At 62.9% G+C, this 20,069-nt stretch overlaps 1 protein-coding gene across 2 annotated transcripts; it reads left to right on the top strand.

The window, feature by feature from the left end:
* Nucleotides 1–265: 265 nt before the first annotated feature.
* On the top strand, nt 266–19,331 carry RNF44 (ring finger protein 44). Of its 2 annotated transcripts, none has more exons than XM_075102545.1 (11): nt 266–454; nt 12,857–13,038; nt 13,410–13,626; nt 14,147–14,314; nt 14,496–14,672; nt 14,874–15,035; nt 15,114–15,238; nt 15,380–15,467; nt 15,614–15,735; nt 15,838–15,937; nt 16,213–19,331. In XM_075102545.1, the coding sequence occupies exons 2-11, from the start codon at nt 12,932–12,934 to the stop codon at nt 16,273–16,275; spliced, it is 1,329 nt and encodes a 442-aa protein (XP_074958646.1). In that variant the 5' UTR covers nt 266–454; nt 12,857–12,931; the 3' UTR covers nt 16,276–19,331. The 2 variants fall into 2 exon arrangements, with proteins under 2 accessions (XP_074958646.1, XP_074958648.1); XM_075102547.1 differs by lacking the exon at nt 266–454 and adding an exon at nt 9,939–10,030.
* The last annotated feature ends 738 nt before the right edge of the window (nt 19,332–20,069 follow it).

Here is a 20,069-nt window from a genome sequence, read left to right on the forward strand (position 1 = left end):
CCCGGGGCTGGTGATGGACGCCCCTCTGCAAACTTCCCCTGGGTTGTCCCAGGACGCCCACACACCTCCCAAGGGCTGGCCTGGGACATCTGCCCCAGCACATCCCCGGGCCGCCGTTGGTGTGCGCTGCCACTCGGAGCATTACGGCCGGAGCGCCCAGCGGCGCGGTTTAGGCGGCGCCTCTCTTGGGCGTAGTACGGCAGGGAGGGGGGGTCGGCCGGTCCCATCGGCACGGCGCGGGGGGGTGGCGCGGCGTGGCCGGTTCCATCGGGGCGGCGGGCGCGGGGTTGTCATGAGGCGGGGCTGAGGTCGGGCCGAGGCCGGAGCGCGAGCGGTACCGGGACGGACACCGAGCCCGGCGGGCCCGGCCGCCGCGCCATGCGAGCGGGCTGAGCGGCGGGCAGGGCCGGGGCAGGCACCGAGCGGCCCCGCGAGCGCCGGGGGCGCGTCTCCGGTAGGTACGGGGCGCGGCGGCGGTGGGTTCGGGCTGCCCGCCGCCTTTTCCCGGTGCACCGGGGGCGGGCGAGACCGGTGCACCGGGAAAAGGCGGCGGGCAGGGCCCCGGGGCTTGGGAGGGCAGGCCCTGGTGCACTGGGGGAAGGGGTCGTGCAGGCCCCGGTGCACCGGGGGAAGGAGGTAGGCAGGGCCGGTATAGGGGGGTGGGGAGGCCGTTCCGGTGCACCGGGGATGGCGGCAGGCAGAGACGGTGCAGGGCGCAGGCAGGGCCCGGTGTGAGGAGGGCGGGTGCACGGGCTAGCGAAGCCCAGTGCGCTGGGTGAAGGAGTGAGCAGGGCCCAGTGCGCGGCGGGGGGCGGCCGGGCCAGGCCCGGTGGCTTCGAGGGGGCGGATGGCCGGGGCAGGCAGGGGCGCGGCGGGCCGGGGCCGAGCGCAGGGCTCGGTGCGCGGGGACGGCGGCTGCACCGGGGCTCGGGAAGGCGGCCGTAAAGGGCAGCAGGGCCCAGTGCACCGGCAGCCGCACGCCGGCGGGAGGAGCCCCCGGTTCCCGGGGAGCCGCTCGGCGGGGGCCTGCCAGGGGCACAGGGGAGGGCGGCGGAGCCGGAGCCCTGCCGCTCCTCGGGGCCTCGCCGGCAGAGTGGGGCTGTCCCGCCGTAGCCCCTTCTCGGGGGCTTCCGCGTCCCTGGCTGGCCCTGGTCGGTGTCGCGGCTGGGTCTGTGTTCCCGACTCGCCGGTGGACGCCCCGGGGATGCTCTGTCCGATGCTGCTGGAGCCCCCGGGCGCTGTTGCCTGACCCGGGGTCGGTAAGCAGGGCCGGACTCGGGGCGAGCCCCCGGCATGTGAGAGGGAACGGGAGGGGAAGTGGCGAAACTCTTCAGAAAGTTGTAAGTGGGGAAGAGGTAAGAAACAAATAAGCCCCAAACGGCGGGGCGGCGGGACAGGCCGTGCCACTGGACCTGCGGCGTGCGGGCTGGCAGCACGGGCTGTGCGTGGGGCCCGTGGCAGCCCTGTCCCGCAGAGGACACATGGGATGGGGCTCTGGGTGGCTGTGCTGTGCTCTGGGGCTCGCTTTCCTGGGGCAGGAGTTGAGCCCAGCAGGCAGCCTGCATCCCTCTGTGCAGGGACAGCCCCTTTTCCCACCGAGCATGGCTTGGTTTTGCTCTGACATCTCGGCTGCAGGCTCAGCGCTGGCCCTGTGCTCTGGCACAGCTGGCTGAGTGTGTCTGCTGCTCTGGAGCTTCTCCCTGTGCTGGCCTCCTTGCCATCCTGTGTCACCACTGCCCTCCGTCCCTCTGCCACCTGGATCCATTTCTGCTCCACTGCCAGCTCTGGTGCTCCAGGACCCCACGTTCCCCCTGTGCAGCGGTGGGGCCGTGCCCTGGGGAGACACACAGGGCACAGCCCAGGGGGGCCCGTCAGTCCCCGAGGCCGGGAGCCCTGGGAGGAGGAGCAGCCGCTGGCCTTGCCGGCTGTCGGAGGGGAGCAAGCTGCGTCTGATGTCACTGCGGTGCATGGTGGGTAATTATGCACGTTGCAATGAAAATAATAAGGCCGGCTCCATAGTGGTGTCTAAAAATACTGCTAATGCGGAGTGCCTGCTGGTGCCTTTGTTTGTCACCTTTGGGTGTTTGCTTTGAGGCTGGCCGGGCGGCAGGAGCCATGATCTGCGGCGTCACGCCCTGCTGGCAGTGAGTTTGGTTCAGGAGGTGAACTGTGGCCCCTCCATGCCCCTGCGCTTGGGCAGCAGTGCTGGTGGAGCTGGGGCAGGTGGTGGCATGGGAGGTGAGGCGGGAGCCACCTGAGTGTGTTTAGGAGGCTCCAGTGTCAGACCCCCTGCACACAGCTGTGCAAGGAGTCATGGTGGGGTGGTGGGGCTTTGTGTCCCCAAGCGTTGCCTTGAGCTGGGTGCTCTGACACATGGCTATTCCTGTGTCCCAGTGACTTGCCCTGATGTCCCCTGGCAGGCACCACAGTGTGCTGGCCTGCTGCAAGCTGGTTGGTGGAGATCAGGGTTCAGGCCCAGGCAGCGTGGTCTGTCCGTCGCCAATGTTGTGTGGTTGGGCCAGAGCTCTCTGGGGCTGCCTCCGTGGCATGTCCTGGCAGTGGCAGGACAGGGACTGTGGCGTCTTGCTGCTTTCTGGCTGAGCAAAGGCGTGAGGGAGGGATGCGTGCCTGGAACAGAGGGAAATGGTGTGCTGGGTGGCACCTGGGTGCTGGCCCAGGGCAAGGGCTACCCAGGGTGCTGATCTCTGCTCCGTCCGCTGTCTGTGCAGCTCTCACTGCTATTGTGATCCCTCCATCTGCTGCCAGGAGCTGGTAGCTCCCTGCTGCAGTGGAGGGAGAGGCTTGCAGGAGTGGTGAGAGCCATCTGGAGCCCCGGCCGCTCCAGCCACCGGCCTGGCACACTCACGGGAGGGAAGGCAGCACGTGGCAGGGCAGCAATGGAGGACCGGGAAAGGCCAGAAATGGCGAGTCTGGCTCTCAAGTTTCTGCAGCAAGTCGCTTCCACTTTGTGCCTGGGGAGGTCAGAGTAGTGGTGGCCGCTCTTGGGTCCCAGTTCATGCTTGCGGAGGGCTGTGACTCCAGCCATCAGCCGTGAGAGCTGAGCCTTGTCCGTCTTCACCTTGGAGCAGGTGGAGAGGCATCACCCTGCCTTTGTGCTGGGCTGCACTGCCTTTAGGGTTGTGGCTGTGTTTCTGGGGCTCTTCATTGGAGGGGAGCATTGCTGCTGCCTCTGCTCTTGCCAGGCATTAAATCTGACCTCTGAAGCAGTGTGTGGCAGTGATATTCCTTGAGCAGTGAAACACACTGTCCCTACCTCCCGTGCTGTGTGGCTCCCCTTTGGTGAGCGAGGAACAAAGAACCAGGAGAGGAGACTTTGTGAATCCCTGTTGATTCACACCGTGGAAGCTGCCTGCTATGTTTCTGCCTGCCTGCCTGGGTCCAGGGCTCTGCAAGGGGAATTGATCAAGCTGTAAAATCCAGAGCCAGCTAATGAAATAGGGACTATAGATTTTTATTTTAAATGGAAGAGAGTTTAGGGGAGATTTAATTATCCCTATTTTATGGACCTGTTAGAGGAATGAAATAATAGCTGGCAGGTAGGGCCTGGGCTTTGGCTTGCAGCACTTCTTCCAGGTGTGCGCAGAGCTGGCGAAGTCCTGCCACCCTGGAGCAGCGGTGGGGAGTGAAGTCGTGTGGAGTGGAGCAGGACAGGGCGAAGTCCTGCTTGTCCTGCCAGGTGTCCCTACTTCCCCAGTGGGAGTATCTGTGCTGAAATAGCAGCAGGGCTGGCCCTGGGGAGGTGCGCAACCAGCTCACATGGAGGCTGGTTTTAGAAGAGCTGTCCTTGCCCCTGAGGCTTGGTGTGGGCCTGTCCTTGCACTGGTGAATGTTGGAGAGTTTGGGAGCCCCATGTTTCCCTGGCTGTTTCTCCCCAGGTCTCATTTCCCCAGGGCTGTGGGCACTGAGCTCTCACTGAGGCCTGTGTACCTGCGCAGAGCGTGTAGGGTTTGTAAATGAGAGCTGCAGAGCGCTGGGATTTGCAGGGCTTAGCTGTGTGTCGGACACAAGCTGTAACACTGTCACTACAGCCACTCCTACTGTGTGCATCCACTTTACTGTCACGTGAGGCCGGCTGTGGGGTACAGCTGGGGAGCTGGTGGCTGGGCAGCTGGTGGTGAGTGGCGCAGCGCTGGTTTTTGGCGGAAAAGTGTCGAGCATTTGGGTGGTTTTGGTTTTTCACCTCTGAATCAAAGAGCTGGTGCACAGCGTATTCGCACCATCCCTTGGCTCCCTGCTCGGAGCGAGCTGGAGAATTGTGGTTTGTTCACCTGCCCTGTGTAGGTGAATGGTTGGCCAAGAGATTGGCATACCCACCAGGCAAGCGTGGCACACAGAGTGCCAGTTTGGTGTGGCAGAGACTGCTAAAATGTCCGAGGAAGCTGCAGGTGCTGGGGAGCCTTCCCAGAGGCCCTGTGACATTGGCCTGGCAGGAACTCGGGAGAGCCAGGCCCTAAGCCCTGCAGTCACCAAGCTGCACAAGGATGTTGTGTGGTTCCCTGGGACAGTCAGTTCTGGCAAGGAGCACTGTGGACCCATGCTGTTGGCTTGCAAGGGTGCTGGGAGAAGCCAGCCTGCCAGCTCTCTGGGCAGCGGAGCCCCCCCCCGGGTGCTTATCCTTTCTTTCGTCCTTGCACCTGCAAGTCCTCACCCTTTCAGGGCAGGAGCCATTTCCTGGAGGGCATAAGCAGCCCATGGGGGCCTGCATCCAATATGGTACATCTGGGTTTTCTGGAGCGGGGTGGTTTGGGAGGGCTCCCTGCTTTGCTGCGTGCATGGCAGAAGGCAAGGCGAGCAGTGTCCCCAGCAAGCAGCGCTTGTGACAGGCCTTGGGAGTGTTATTTTCCAGCTGCAGCCCAGACCCTGGAGACCTGGCCTCTCTGGCTATGGAGCTGTAGCTGTGGACTTTCCTTGACTACCGTGGAAAGCGGAACGAGGGATTTCAGCTCGACCATGCAGAGTGGAGGACTGGCCTGCGATGATGTGTGCTAGGAGCTGCTTGCTCTCTGTTGAGGCCACACAGTGATGACCTCTCGCTGTTGCCCCCGGGAAGGGAGGGACCATGCTCTGGTCCTTCCTCCCCCCAGCCTAGCAATCACCTCTGGCAGGTTGTCTTTTCCCTGCTGTGCTGGTGGGGCTCCCTGGCTGAGTTTGCATTTTGAGCTGAGTGTCTCCGTTGCTTTTCTCTCCGTGCCTGTGCTTTGGGAAAGTGGTAAACAATAAAAATCTGCCGGCAAGAGCTGTAGCAGAGGTCAGACGGCTCCTGTGCCCCAGGCTTCTCTGTTGTCACTGCACAGTCGCTCTTTGTGCATGGGGGCTGTCAGCTTGGAAGTCACGTTTTTGCTCTTAAAACCATCCCCAGGCACTGGTGTGGGGTTCTCTGAGCGATGTACTGGGTGGGTATTGCAGCAAGCCTTCTTCGCACTTAAGGCAGTGGTCACTGCCTGTTTTGGTGCATCTTGTAAGCAGCCTCCTGGCAAATTTTAAATCAAGGACAAAAGAGGGGAAATGGTTGCTGAAAATAATGAGTTTCCCTGAGCTCCCTTCTGAAAATGATCGTTGCAGGTTGTCAGTGTCCCTGCAGGCTTCTTAAAATGCAAACCAAAACACCCAAACCCAACTTCCTGACTGTCACTAGTGCTTTCAAGAGACACTTCATTTTGCTGAGCAGTAATGAAATCGCTCTTTGCTGTCCACCAGCTCCTAGCTCTGCCCATATCCTGTCACTGGAGCCATGATGCCAGACACTGCCTCCCTGCTCTGCCTCCTGCATGCTGGTGGCAGGAGGGGAGGCGGAGGGGTCCAGCCTGAACCCAGCTGGCAGAGCAGTGGGGAAGGTGTCCGGAGCCCCGTCCTTCCTGCCCTTGGCCACTCAGTTGGCAGATGCTATTAACAATGTCCACAGCATGTAGAGAGCAGGCTGGACTTGGAAGGATGCTTGTGAAGAGGTGGCAGGTGAGCTGGGGACTCCCAGGGATGCTATGTGGGGATGGGTAGCGGGGCTGGAATCCCTGCTCCCTGGGCTGACTCTGCCCAAGGAGAGATTGGGTCTGCTTTAGGTAAGAGTTGTCTGAAAAGAGAGCTAAAATGTGAAGGGCAGAGGAGTATGGAGTCCTGAACTGTGGTGTCTCATGGTAGCAAGGAAGGGGAGGACCAGGGAGGCTGCCCAGACAGCAGGTTGGGGATGGACGTAGTGGCGTTTGCTCTTTTCTCCCCACCCACATGCAATTAAGCAGCAGAACTGGCTGCTGCAGGGTGCCAGGACAGAGGTGAGCGTGGTTCAATGTGCTTTTGTCTGGGCAGAAGAGTCCATCTAGGAGAGCAGAAGACACGACCCATTGCCTGATGCTGCTGAGCTACAGAGGTACCAGAGCAGGATCTGGCTGCTGCACCAGCAGCCTTCTGGTCATGCTATTCAGGTTGTGCTGGTGTTTCTAGGGCATATGAAGGAAGGTGGAGATATCTCTGCAGATTATTTACCCTGTCCTGAGGAAATGAAGGCTTGCACAAGCTTACTGTTTATTTGAGAGTCTTCTCTCCACTTTGAACTTGCTGGATGGTGTCAGGTGTGGTAGCTGTCTCAAAGGTCTTGGCTTGCTACAGGCTCTGGCTTGTGGGGAGGAAGATGCTGCTAGTTCTCCCTCTGCAGTGCAGCTCTGCCTTGCTATTAGACATCAGAGAATCCACGTGGGAGAGATCGACAGGAAACCGGGCGTTATCAGTTCCGCTGCCTGTGCAGCTACTCGCTCCTCATGTCAGCATCCTCCACGTGTGTGTGGCTGGAGGCGTTTGACGGGAGTGCTGTCAGTCTGGGGGTGTGAGTGGGTGGCATGTGATCGCAGCAGAGGCGTCCTGCCTCCGCTGCCAGCGAACTTGGCTCCTCTGGGGTGTGTGGAGCGGGAAGGGAGCTCCTCGCTCCCCTGCCTCTCCAGTGGAGAAGCACTTCACCTGGTGGTAGCTGCTGGTGTTGGGGCGGCCCGTGTGCCCTGGTGCTTCTGTCAGGCCTTGGGTAGGGTGGGGACAGTCCTGCTGCCCTCCATGCAGCCTGGGAGCTTCTGGGTGTTTGGTGCTGGTTTCATCCCGCTTGTTCTCCAGGCACTGGGGAGGGGAGAGAAGGATCTGGGGCCTCTTCATCTCCCTGAGCTTGGGGAAGAGGCTGGGGAGAGCATGGAGGCAAGCCGTTGGTATGCTGGGTGCTGGGGAGGGGATGGGGCAGAGCATACCCCCACTCAAATCACCCCGGCTAATCCTGTGACAGGCCTGACCTATATATGGGGCAAGGGAGGAGGCATGTCTGCGGCAGCAGATGGTGTCTTAAAGAGCCTGGGCTTGGGGAGGCTTCAGTTCTGCTGGCCTCTGGCTCTCACAAGAGAGAGGATGGGCTGCCCATTGGCTGCGGAGCAGCTGTGTGCAGCCTGAGCAGCCCACACAGGCAGAGAACTTTCTAAGACTGCTGCCTGGCATGGGGTGTCACAGGTCTTGGTGGCCGGACCACGGACCGCTTGTCCTGGCCCAGAAGCATGGACCAGTGCTGCTGTCCATGGCCAGCCTTGCTGTAGCATTGGAGGGGCACCGCTTGGTCTCCTCAAATGGCTCTTCTAGGCAGGGCTCCCGGACTTGGGGCAGTACGATGTTGGTGTGTCTGTTACTGAGGCGGTGCAGGGCAGGCGTGGGCCGAACCGCTTCCATGTGCTCTAAACCTGCACCTGGATGTGTGCTGCCCCATCCTCGCGGGAGCTGGCTGGGCAGGCTCAGCATAGCCACACACAGCGTGGCTGGACCTGGCTCTGCCACAGGAACCATCCAGCCTGGCTGGGCAGGGAGCATGAGCAGCGCCTCACTGGTGAGCCATGCTCCATTGATGGCTTCTCCCAACGCTGTCCTGAGGACATCGATAGCTGCTGGCTGCAGGGGAGCTGTTGACACTGGAGTGGGTCTGGAGGGAGTGTCTGCACAGATATCCACCATCTGTGGCCTCTGTCTGCTGCCGGGGCTCTACCCAGGATCAGACCATGACCTGGCAGCCTTGTAAAAGCGCGGTGCTGCCTCTGCCTGCAAATAGTGGCAAGGTCAAAATGCAGAGTGCCGTTTTCCTCCTCATCCCTCTGGTCCCCAGCTCTTGAAGGAAAGAAGCTGCAGTGGAGCTGACCTTGAGCGTGATTGTTCAGGTCTGGGCTGACCATTCAGTCATTTGGCTGTTTCATCCTGGGATGCCTGCCTGAGCATGTAGGTCTGACCCCATTGTAGGGCTGCCCCATGCCCTGCTGTGCCACTTTCCTGTCCCACATGTCCCCTACCATGGGGACAGAAGCAGTTGGCTGGGGTGCTGTTGCACTCACTGCAAAGGGAGCTTGCCTCGGGATGCTCCATGTCCCGGGGGTCCTCAAGGCTGGCGTGGGTCCTCATGCGCACCTGGATTCGGGGTGAAGAGGTGAGAGAGCCGGTGAACTGGCTTGAGAGGGGCCTGGAGGGAGCTGGGTGTGGGGCTGGGATGGGGCAAAACTGAATCTGACAGCTCATTGCAACGATGAGCCTATTGAATTGTTAAATGGTTACCACCGATCTGAGGTTTTCATTAAAAGGGGTGATGTTACAAATTAATTAGCTTCCTTTTGGTTGTTAGCACTTTAAAGCCCAGCTGTCAGGGGAGGGCTGGTTTATAGGCATTACATCAGGGCTGCCGGCTGGCTCACTCGCCTACTTGGGAATTTCTAAGTGTGCATTGTAACCCGGGGAAGTTTGGCTTGGATGCAACATCTGGCTTTCAGCAAAGCCGCTGCGAAGGGCTCTCCTGAGCACAGGGGTTTGATTGGTGCTGAACGGCGCAGCTGGGGGTACGCGGGCAGCCGGCTGCAGAGCCTCTTGGTGTGCTGACCTGCAGGTGTACCTCCTGGAGATGCTCCGAGGAGTCCCCGTTTAATCGAGGGGAGAGAGCAGGAGGCTTTTCTGAGGGAAAAAAAAAAAAAAAAGGGTTTTCTGCTGCCTGGAAATTCGAACTGGGTGAAGATGCCCTGGGAGAGCTGCCTGTGCCTGGCATGCTCTCGGTGCAGGCGAGGGCTCCGTGCCGAGGGAGGGGAATGGCTTCTCCATCTTCCCGTCCCACGGCGTGAGGGTGCCGGGGAGCCGAGCTCCTGCCTTCCCCTTCCCCGGGCCTTTGCGCCCTCTCTGGCAGGAGGAGCGTAGCGGCACGGTGCGGGCCGGCCGGCAGTGCCCGGGCACGGGGCGCTGCTGGTCCCCGCAGCCCGCTGGGCTCACGGAGATGCCGGGAGCGGTGGAGCAGCGAGCCGGGGCCCGGTGGGCGACGCCGCGGGTGAGGTGCAGCCAGGGCCCGGGGCCGCCCGGGGCCCGTCCCGGCGGGGTGAGGCGGCGCGGCCGGTACCAGGGCCGGGCCCCTCAGGGGCGCGGGGGTGGTCTCGGCCGGGCCGCCCGCCCCCAGGCCCCGTTGCTAGGGTCCCCGTCTCCATGGAGACCGTTGCTAGGACACCGGTCCCCCCCGTGGGGGGGGGCACAGCGCTGCCCCGCGTGGCGGCCCGGCCCCGCGCCTCCAAGATGGCTGCGGAGCGTGACACGCCTGGTCACGTGGGTCGCGCGCGCGCCGCGCCGCTCCCCCCTCCCCCCCGCCGCGCGCGCCCGTGGGGCCTCCGAGTGTTGTGACTCGGTCCGGTGCGTCCCGCCGCCGCCGCCGCCGGTTCTTAAAGGGACAGGCACCCTCCCACGCACCCCTGCCCAGCGCTCCCTGGCTCGGCGGCTGCTGCTGCCCCGACCCGCCGCGGCGGCTCCGCCGCCCCGCGCGGCGGAAAACAAAAGAAGCACCGGAAACAGCGGCGGCGGGGAGGGGGCCGGCCCGGCGGGGGGGCGGGAGGCGGGAGGGAGGGAGGGAGGGAGGGCTGGCGGCGGGCGGGAGGGGGGGCGGGCAGGCAGGCCCGGGCCCGGCGTCGGCGAACAAAGAGCGGCGGGAGGGGGCGGGGGCTCCGCAGCGGCACCGGAGCGGCGGCCCAGGCCATCGGTGCAGGTAGGTGCGGGCGGGCGGGGGGCGGGAGCGGGGCGGGGGCGGGTGCCGTCCCCGGACCCCTCGCGGCACCTGCCCCGGGCGGCGGCGGCGGGGCCCGGCGGCCGCCTTTGTTATTGCTTTTGTTTGGCGCCGAGCACATGGCCCCGGAGCGGCCGCTCTTAAAGCCACAGCTCCGCGCCCCGGGCCGGCACCGGCACGGCTCTGCTGCTGCTGCCGCCGCCGCGGCGGGGGGGCGCAGGCTGCCGGCCGGGAGATACGCCGGTGGGGGTGCTCCGTCGGGGTGCTGCACCCGTCGGGGCGCTCCGGGATGTCCCGCCGTCCCGGAGATCCCGGGGGCTGGGGTCGGGTTTGGGGTCGGGGTCGGCGCGGCCGGGATTGGCTGCGCTCCCATGGGAACGGCGGGAAAGGGGCTACGGGGGAGCCCGGGGTGACGGGACCTCCCGGGGGAGGCGGCGGCGGGGCGGGCGGCTTCCCCGGCAGCCCCGGAGCCCGGCTCTGCCCGAGCAGATGGCACCGGGCGTGAGCGCTGGCGCGCTGCTAACTTTGTTCTCGGCGGGGTCCGGGAGCTGCCTCGCCTTCCGCCCCACCGGGAGGCTGCGGGGACCGGGGATCCCTTGGCTCCGGGGCTTCGGTGGCCTCCACGGGGTCACGGTGACCCTGCCCGGGGTGGCTGCTGGCTCCCAGCCACGGGTGGGACGGAGGGAACAGGCTGCGCTCGGATGGGACGAGAGGGTGGGTGCCGTGGGCATGTGGGGCGTGCTGGTTGTGGCAGGACGGAGGGGCCATGCCAGCCCTGTGCCCCATGGCCACTGCCGTCACCGTCCCGGCAACTCGGGGACATCCAGCCAGCCGGAGATGTGTCCTGGGATGCTGGGAGCCCAGGCAGCCCCCCTGCTCCTGGGGCTCCGGCGAGCAGTGAGCCCTCTCCTGGCTTTAGTGTCCCTACGTGGAGGCGCTCCCTGTGCCCGAGCCCATCGCTGTGGTGTCTGGTCTGGAAGGTGCCCGCCGGGTCATGCAGGGCCTTTGTACCACGTGTGCTCTGAGAGCAAGGATGCGGAACTGGAAGTGGTAACACCTCGGGGAGGCTCCTGGAGAGCAGGGTTAAACCTGGGCTGTTGCTGCACCCTGGCCCCCAGCCTGCTGGCGGGGTACCTGGCTCCCTGGGGAGAGGCTCGGGGACAGAATAAAACATCTATGGGGCAAGACCCTGACCTTGAGCACAGCCCCTTCCTTAGCAGCAGCCACAGGGAGGCTCCTGGGGGGCTCAGCCTGCAGCTTTTGGTTTTTTTGTTTTCCTTTTCCCCCAAAAAAGAGAGAAATTTGCTTTCGCCTTCCAAAATGGTATGGTAGATGGGAGTGGGGTTAAGGAGGGACCTGGAGGCGGCACAGGGCTTGCCTCAGTGACTTCCCTCCATGGCTGGTGATGCCTGTCACCAAGGCGTGACATTGCAGCTTCTCCCTGCAAGGGTGAGATCCCCCAGCCTCCTCCTGGGGCCAAGCAGTGCTCCGTGGGCTTGGGATGCTCTTCCTGGCCCTGGCATGCCTCTGCCATGGGCACTGAGGAGGAGGTAGGGCTGAAGGAGTAGCTGCTTTGGGAGGGCACATCACCAGCCTGCAGGAGAGTTGGATTTAGGGGCACGTGGGGTGTGGCACCAAGGCTGTGGCTGCTCTCGCTTGCTGGCTGTGGAGGCTGAGGGAGGGTGGCTGGTGGGGGATTGGACAGAGCAGAGCCTGGAGAAGACAGCCCCTCGTGCAGATGTCTCCTCTGTGCAGTGCCAGGCTTCACTGGGGCTGGGGGACTGAACTAGGGGTGTGGGGATACCAGCCAGGTTGGGTGTGGGAGGGGAGATAGGACAAGGCCTGGGGCTGTGTTCCTGCTGACCCCTGCCTGTGGGGGTGGATGGGGGAGCAGAGCTACCTGCCCGGCTCCAGCCGCAGCCCATGTCTGTCACCCACCTCCATGGGAACGTGCAGTTGTGCCCTGTATGCAGCAGGGAGTTGATGTGCATAGACTGAGGCAGAACATGACTGTGAGCCCCGCTGTCCCCCAACAGCCCCCTTGCCTGTCACTGGGGTGGCAGCTTCAGTCCCTCATAGGATGTGTAGGAGCCCAGCCAGAGGGAGCAGCCCCTAGAGCAGCACTGGAGCCCGTCTTGGCCAAGAACATGCTGGAAACCCCCACACACCACAGTCCAAGGCTCCCTGTGAGCTGTCGAGTAGCCTGGGACGCTGCTGCAGCCACAGGGTCCTTCGTCACTTGCTTTTCTCTTTGCCAAAAACAAGTACTTCTCTCTCACTCGGTGTCAGTGTCTTGCATGGGGGGGGTGGCTCTGGCCATGCAGTGGCGGGACAGTAACGGGACACACACGCGGGCTGTTCCTAGCCCCACTCCCAGGGCCGCATCCAGCCCCAGGAGACGGGATGGGTGCAGGTCTAGGTCCTGGCACAGCAAGAACTCCAGTTGTCGGTATTGCCATTCTTGTGGGGAGGAAGCAGCAGGCTGAACTGTGTGGGGACGTTGGTGCTGGGGTGGCTCAGAGTCACCTGTGCGGTGCTGATGGCAGGGCTGGGCATGGAAAGGGTGGCCTGGCTCCTGGCATTGAGGGGGCATGGGCAGGAGCCAGGTGGGCTGCAACCCCACCAGCATGTCCATGGGTGCAGTGGCTTCCCTAGGCTTGCTCTGTGCTTCTCCTCCCTTCCCTCACCCAAAGCGGGCGCTGGGGGCGTGGGCTGGGATGGTGCTGCCCGGGCCTGGGGCACAGGGAGGATTTGGGGCTCCTGCAGCCCTGCAGGTTGGGGTGTCATGACCCGCTGTCCTTCTCGTAGGATCGAAGGTGCTGGTGTCTTGCCCTGCTTGGAGCCTGAGGTCCCACGTGCCCATCCGCCTTCCCGACGTCACCAATGCGACCATGGGAACTGGCAGTGAATAGGCGGCCACCCTCTGCCCCTTTTAACCAGCACCGTTTCTCGGGGGGACCCTGCAGCAGCCCCGACCACCTCCGGCGAAGGTAGTGTGGAGTCCTGTCACCCATGGTGTGTGGGGACATGGGGCTGTTTCTGTGGTCCTGCTGGGTCAAGCCACTGGCCCTGGACAGGCTTGGGGTGGAGATCATGGCAGGGAAGCACGTCCACCTGGCCCGACCTATGGGTCCCCTTTGTGCTGAGGACACGGGGTTGGGGGGCACATGCAGGGTGAGCAGAGGAGCTGGTTCTGGAGCTCCCCCAAGCCAGACAAGGAACCTGACCTGGTGTGATGCCCTGAGCATCTCACCCTGGGAGCTGGGCTGGCAGTGACCTGCCTGCAGCCACCCTGCCCAGGGCTGTGGTGCCCCTGGCCTGGGCGTCATTCCTCTGTTTCTCTCCTGCGGTGGCCCCGCAGCCCCCCTGCCAGGCGTCAGTGGGGACGACGCGACCGACCTCTGGCAACCCTGCTGGGCCAGGATGAGCCCCAGCTGCACCCTGCCTTCCCCCAGCAGCCGCACATCCCTGTAGATGAGCCCCGTGCCTACGCTCTCCCCAGCACGCCGCCACGAATGCTTCACCCAGCCGCTCACCCGCCCCACCAGAACCCATTCATGGTGGATCTGCATGACCAGGTAGGTGCTGCAGCTCCCAACCCGTCCTAAGAGTGAGCCTGTGGTAGCCCTGGCCTGGTCTCTGGGGCAGTGGTCCCACGACGTGTCCCCGCATCCCCTCTGGCCAGTTGCTTGCTGCTGGGAGCACCCAGCCCTGAGGCTGCCAGTGCTCTTGTCATCTAAGCATTTAATCCCTGGAATCCCCTGCTGGATTGGGTGTGCCCAGGGTGGTCCCTGTTCCCAGCGGCTGGGGCCAGTCCATTCATAGGGTTGTTCACATCACAACTGTCGCCATCGTCCGTGGTGGTGGCGCTGGGTTGGAGGCAATGCCAGACTGTCCATGGGGAGCAAAGAGGGGTCCAAAACCTACCTCGAGCCCAGCCTGCACTCAGCCCCCTCCTCTGGCCACACCAGTGGGATGGAGGTGCTGGGCAGTTGTATCCCAGCACTGGGTGCTTGGTGCCCTGCTGCCACCCTGCTAGGATGGGGACGGCTCAGCTGGGGCTGTACCCTGACTGTGCCCTCGGTGCCTTGTCCTCAGGTGCACCAGGGACCTGTCCCTCTCTCCTACACGGTTACCACCGTCACAACGCAAGGCTTCCCCATCCACGCAGGCCAGCACATCCCTGGGTGTAGCACCCAGCAGCTCCCAGCATGCTCAGTGATGTTCAGTGGACAGCACTACCCGCTTTGCTGCCTCCCACCTCCGGTGAGTTATGGCAGGGGACAGCCTGGGCCATGGATACCCAGAGCTTGCGTGGGTACCTGCGCCCACCAGAATGCAAGTTTCTTGTGGCATGGGGTCTGTTGGAGGTCCTGGGGAGGGGGTAGGGGCGCAGCCATGCCCATGGTGGGTGTCTGACTCCCATTTTTCTCTCTGTCCCCCACAGCTGATCCAGGCATGTGCCATGCAACAGCTCCCCGTCTCCTACCAGACGTTCCCCCCCATCATCTCCAGCGACCATTACATCCTGCACCCCCCGCCACCGCCAGTGCCCCCCCACCAGCCGCCCCACATGGCCCCCCTGGGGCAGTTTGTACCTCTCCAAGCCCAGCACCCGCGCATGGTGAGTTGGGGTGGGGATACGGGCTGGAGACATGATGTGCCCTGTGGCCCAACAAAGACCACCTTGGGGTCTCATCCTTCTGCAGCCCCCGTGGGTCTGAGCTGGGGGTGATGGTTGGAATGCCCAGGGTGCCTCTGGGCCTCTGGCCTCTGGGTGTAATTTGGGAGGACATCCCTCCCAGCCTAACTGTTTCCCCCACAGCCTCTGCAGAGGATAGACAATGATGTGGACCTGCGAGGGGAGCAGCACCCCATCGCGGGTTTCACGTACCCCCCGTCCCACCATGCTCCCACACTGTCCCCCTCCGTGCCGCTGCATTACCTCCCCCATGACCCGCTGCACCAAGAACTGCCATTTGGCGTGGTGAGTCCCCATCTGGTGGAGGGGTGGGGGGATGCCATGGGGCTGGCATGGCTCTGAGCCCCCTGTCTATCTCTGCAGCCATACCCCCACATGATGCCCCGGCGGCTGAACACTCAGCGGTACCGGCTGCAGCAGGCGCTGCCCCCTCCGCCGCCCCCTCCGCCGCCCCCCCCATACTACCCAAGCTTCCTGCCCTATTTCCTGTGAGTACTGGGTAAAACCGTGGGACATGTGGGGCAGGGGTGGCATGGTGTTGGCACAGGTGGCTCTGCTCCTCTGGGGATGCCAGGGCAGAGGGTAGGGTTTGCAACTGTGTCCCAGCTGCCCCGTTTTCCCCCCGCCAGCTCTATGCTTCCTGTGTCGCCGACAGCTGTGGGGCCCACAATCAGCCTAGACCTGGACGTGGATGATGTGGAGATGGAGAATTATGAGGTGTGTTGACTCTGGTTCCCCACAGGCTGACGGGATGGGGGAGCCCGGGTGGGTTTGGGGATCACTCTGCCAGGGTGGGGAGAGCCTGGAGGGGTGCTGTGCTGGGACATGAGCCAAGCTGAGCCAGCCTCTGCATCTCCCTGCAGGCGCTGCTGAACCTGGCCGAGCGGCTGGGGGAGGCCAAGCCGCGGGGACTCACCAAAGCAGACATCGAGCACCTCCCGTCCTACCGCTTCAACCCTGAGAGCCACCAGTCTGAGCAGACCCTGTGAGTGTGCCTGGGGCGCAGACAAGTGGCACAGGGGTGCCTGGTGGGGGGCTGTGGGCCGTGGCTGCACAGTGGGACCATCCTGATGGCTGCCTTCCCCAGGTGCGTCGTGTGCTTCAGCGACTTTGAGGCCCGGCAGCTTCTCCGTGTCCTGCCCTGCAACCACGAGTTCCACGCCAAGTGTGTCGACAAATGGTTAAAGGTACCGTGCCAGGGCCTGTGTCCGCTGCAGGAGGCGGGTCGGCTTCTTGGGGTGCTGCAGGCACAGGGCTGCCTTTCAGGTGGTCTCGGTGCCATGCAACACAGGATGTGCAAGGAGTAGGGGCCAAGTGCCGTGCCAGGCTGGATCAGGTGCTCCTAGGATGCAGCACGCTGTGGAGTGCTTTCAGCCCTTGGTGGTGGGGTAGGGGGGGCCCTTAGGTGCAGCTGGTGCCATGGGGTGCCTGCTCACTTGCCTCTCTCTCTCCTTGCCTGTAGGCGAACCGCACGTGCCCCATCTGCCGGGCAGACGCGTCGGAGGTGCAGCGGGAGGCAGACTGAGGCTGGCGGGCGCTGTGCCGCACAATTCACTAGAGGATGAGGACGCCGGGCCAGGGGCGGGGGCCGCTGCCCGCTGCTAGGGCCTGGCCCAGCGCTTACCCCCCCTCCCCAAAGCCTCTCCTCGGATGTGGTGAGCGTTGAGCAGTCCGGGCTCCCGGCCAGCCCTCCTCCTCCCCACTGGGGCACGGACTCGGCCAGACGCCTGCCCACTGCGCTCCCAGGGCCCCGAATCGTGTTGTGCTGGAGGCAGGAGGCACATGGCCGTGCCCTCCATGCTCCAAAGACGCTGTTGTTGCTCCATCACTTTCCAGGTCTTTGTACTCCGCTAGGGAATTAGTGTTTTCTCCCTTTGTCACTTTTTTTTTCATGGAAGGGTTTTTTTCCCTGTTCCCTTTCATTTTCTGTCACGTTTTGGTTCTGTGGCCGATTGACCCAGTGGCATGCAGGTGGCTCCTCCCCTCGGCGTTGCTCGTGGAGGATGTGGGGAGGAGAGAGGAGGGAGCGCCGCAGGTTTGATGCCGGCGGCATCCTGAGCCAGAGCGCTGGGCCGGCCCTGGAGGCAGCCAGAGGAGGTGGTTGGCGGAGCACGGCCAAGGTGGGACACCAGCAACCCTGCAGCATGGCTGGGGCAGGAACGCCTCCGTCCCCACTCCTGCATGCAGCCTCGCGCGGCCCCGCTCCCGCCTCGGCTGCTCTGGGGAGCCCTGGAGGGTTATGGCTGCTTGGGGTCTTTCCCCAGTGGGAGGACAGTGCTGGCACAGCCCTGGCCCCTCTCTCCATTCATTCTCCTGTGCCCGGCCGGTGCAGCTCCTGGGGCTGGGCCATGTGGGCATCCCATGAGGCAGCCAGGCCTGGGGGGGACCCCAGCCCTGTCCCCATGGCCACAGGTGTGCGGTGTCCCCAGTGCGCTGCCCAGCCCTGCTGTCGTTTCTCTGTCCCGCCGCCATAAATCAAAGCAGCCCCATGTCCCCGTCCTGCTGGCTGGACGGCGCGGGGTGGTGCTCCCAGCCAGTGGGCAGCAGGGGGCCGGCCAGGCTCTGGCGGGTGCCCCCAGCCCCTGCAGCGGGCGGGGGTTTTATCCATAACCTTGTGGTGTGTTTTCAGTGCTACCCCCAGCCCTGCCCCAGTTGGTGCAGGAGGAGCCGTGAGCAGCTCCCCCCCCTGCCGTATCTCCCCCTGCCCATGTGGGGCCAGGTGGGCGGGCGCCCTGTTGGCCACACCGCCGCCCAGCTCTAGCAATCCCGCGTGGCCGTTGTTTTGCATGATTAATTAGCGAGGAGGGTGACGGGAGGCAGTGGCGGGAGGGTGGTGGTGACAGGACCGCCCTCCCCTCGCGGCACTGTGCTGCTGACGCCTGGGAGCCTCCAAGCGGACGCCAGCCCTATGTAAATGTTCACAAATATGCATGCATGTCTGACCAGCTTGGAACGTGGTCTTGGCTACGTCTAGCCGGCTGTGGGGTGAGGGGGGTGGGGAGAGGGGTTTTTGTGCTCAGCTGATACTGCCATGCACTGTACTGCACATGTCCGCAACGCCACAGCAGGACCGTGAGACTTTCAGGGCCGTCCCCGCGGGGTCTGCACCCCTCCGAGCGGGAGGCGGCGGGGGGGGGGGGGGGGGTGCCCACGGCGGAAGCGGTGTGTGCAAGGGGACGGGGTGGGAGGGTTGGGGGGGGGCCGCTCCCCGCGGGGCGGGGGGCAGGTGGCAGGGCTGGACCCTGGTAGCAGCCCTGGCCCCCGGCAGTGGTCCTGGTTACCAGCAGTGGGCCTGGCCGCAGTGCTGGGGCTGGGTGTGAGGCAAGGGGCTGCACCTGGCAGGTGGGTGGGCGGGAGGATGCTTCCCGCCCTGCCATGCCATCGGTCCAGAGGGGTGGTGCCAATCACCAGGCTGCTGAGGTAGGCCCACTCCCGATTGGCAGAGGGATGTGCCTGGTCTTTGCAACGCGGCAGGCCTCTCCCAGCACACCGCTGGGCCAGCCCTGATCACCCAGCCAGTCGGGTGCTGGGGTGGGGGTGGGGGGCAGCAAGTGACGCGTTGCTATTGGCTGGCTCCCCCTTGCCTCCCTTTCCCACCCTCTCTGTGGCCACCCGCCATGCCAAATGTCGAGGCCGGGGCCCCGGCCCAGCGCCACCAGCTCCGCTGCGGCGCGGGTGCTGGCACTGCTGGGCTCGGTGCCCCTTGGGCAGGACCCTGGCCCCCTCCCCATCCCTTGCTCAGTGACAGATAACCAAAGGAGTCCCCGTGCCGCGCGGCGGCCTCGCGCCCCCGGAGACGCCCCCCTCCTCCCCTCCCGCCCTCGTGGTGCCCAGGGAGCCAGGAAAGCCTTACGGTCCTTTGACGGCGACTCGAAAGCTCACAGCTCGTGTGCTGCAGAATTTATTCCAATGAGCAGCTAAAAGTATCATTTAAAAAAAAAAAACCAACAAAACAAACAAACAAAAAAAAAAACCACAAAAAGAAAAAAATTTAAAAAAATACTAAAAAACTATTTAGGGTGTTTGTGATTGCTGACTGCGCTGTAGATACCACTGTTTACCAATGATTTCCTGTGGTGGGATAGTGGACTGTTTACTGTTCTATTATACCAGTCCCCGGGCCCTCCGGTGGGACCCCCGCGGCCCCCGCGGCTCCCCGGAAGGTGCTAGGACGTGTGTTCTGTGTTAGAAAGTTTTTATATATATATATATATATATAAATATATATATATAATTTTTTTTGCTCTGTTACTTGCACATTTTACAGTTACCTCATTTTTCCCATGTATGTATTTGAAAAAAGGCTAATATATAGAAAAAAAAGGTTCTTAAAGCTCTAAAAGTGTTTGTTTTTTTTCCATTCCATTGGAATCATATTGGTTTTGTAGCATTTAACATAACTAGTATGTTGTATTATATATATGTGTATTATACTGATTGAAATTTTTAACAGATTTGTACTTTTTTTAAAATGAAAGTTGCTAGTTCTGCTTGACCAAGTAGTGCAATCATTATTTTTTTTAATGTTGTGGCTGATTTTGAGAGGGATATTCACTAATAAATGTATGATGTATACCAAGATCCTGCACCCTGGCTCTTGTCTCGGGGCGGGCAGGCAGGGGCTCAAGGGGGCCAGGAGCCCTGCTGGGTCCCTCCCCAGGGTGCTGAGGCTGGGCCAGTGCCCTGGTCAGGGCTGGGGTTCCTCAGGCCATCACTGAGTGGGGGAGTGAGGCAGCAGTGGCTGGAAGAGCCCCAGAGAGGGGGCTTGGAGGAGAGATTGGGGAGCCCAAGGGTAGCAGTGGGAGCTGGCTGGGTCCTCTGCCCCAGAGGTGTCTGTGATGGAGCAGCACCACCCACCCCTCACTCCCAACTGGGGATCCTGTGCAGCATGCACCAAGATGGAGAGGCCTCCTGGATGCCCTCCCAGGGTGGCACATATTCCTGGGTGGCTCCAGCAACACCCAGGGCAGCTTCCACCTCTCCTACAGCCCAAGCCCCAGCCCACCTGTGCCCAGCCAAGGAAGGGGTGATCCCTGCACCAGCCTGGCTGCCCCCAGAGGACCTCAACAGCCCCAGGCTGGGTACTTCAAGCTGAGCAGAACAGACACATCCACACTACACATGACAGAGGGCAGGAGCTCCAGCTCCCCAAGGCTAAAAGCAAAGTTACTACTCCCCAAACCATGCAGCTCCAGAAGACTCCATGGCCTGAAACAGAACAGCTTTTCCTTTGGGAGGAAAATGAGGGATCTCTTCTGCCAGTTGAAAAAGCTGTGCCAGGCCCTGGAGCCACCAGGAAAGGAGGCTGGTTTACTACAG

The sequence above is a fragment of the Phalacrocorax aristotelis genome, chromosome 8 (assembly GCF_949628215.1).
Source record: "Phalacrocorax aristotelis chromosome 8, bGulAri2.1, whole genome shotgun sequence".
In the NCBI taxonomy this organism is placed as follows: domain Eukaryota; kingdom Metazoa; phylum Chordata; class Aves; order Suliformes; family Phalacrocoracidae; genus Phalacrocorax; species Phalacrocorax aristotelis.

What these genes read in the sequence shown, in the direction of transcription:
- RNF44 (XM_075102545.1), top strand. Translation starts at nt 12,932, where the DNA reads ATGCGACCATGGGAACTGGCAGTGAATAGGCGGCCACCCTCTGCCCCT. An exon ending in TGGTGGATCTGCATGACCAG is followed by an intron (nt 13,627 to 14,146) that starts GTAGGTGCTGCA and finishes CCTTGTCCTCAG; the next exon opens with GTGCACCAGGGACCTGTCCC. An exon ending in AGCTTCCTGCCCTATTTCCT is followed by an intron (nt 15,239 to 15,379) that starts GTGAGTACTGGG and finishes TCCCCCCGCCAG; the next exon opens with CTCTATGCTTCCTGTGTCGC.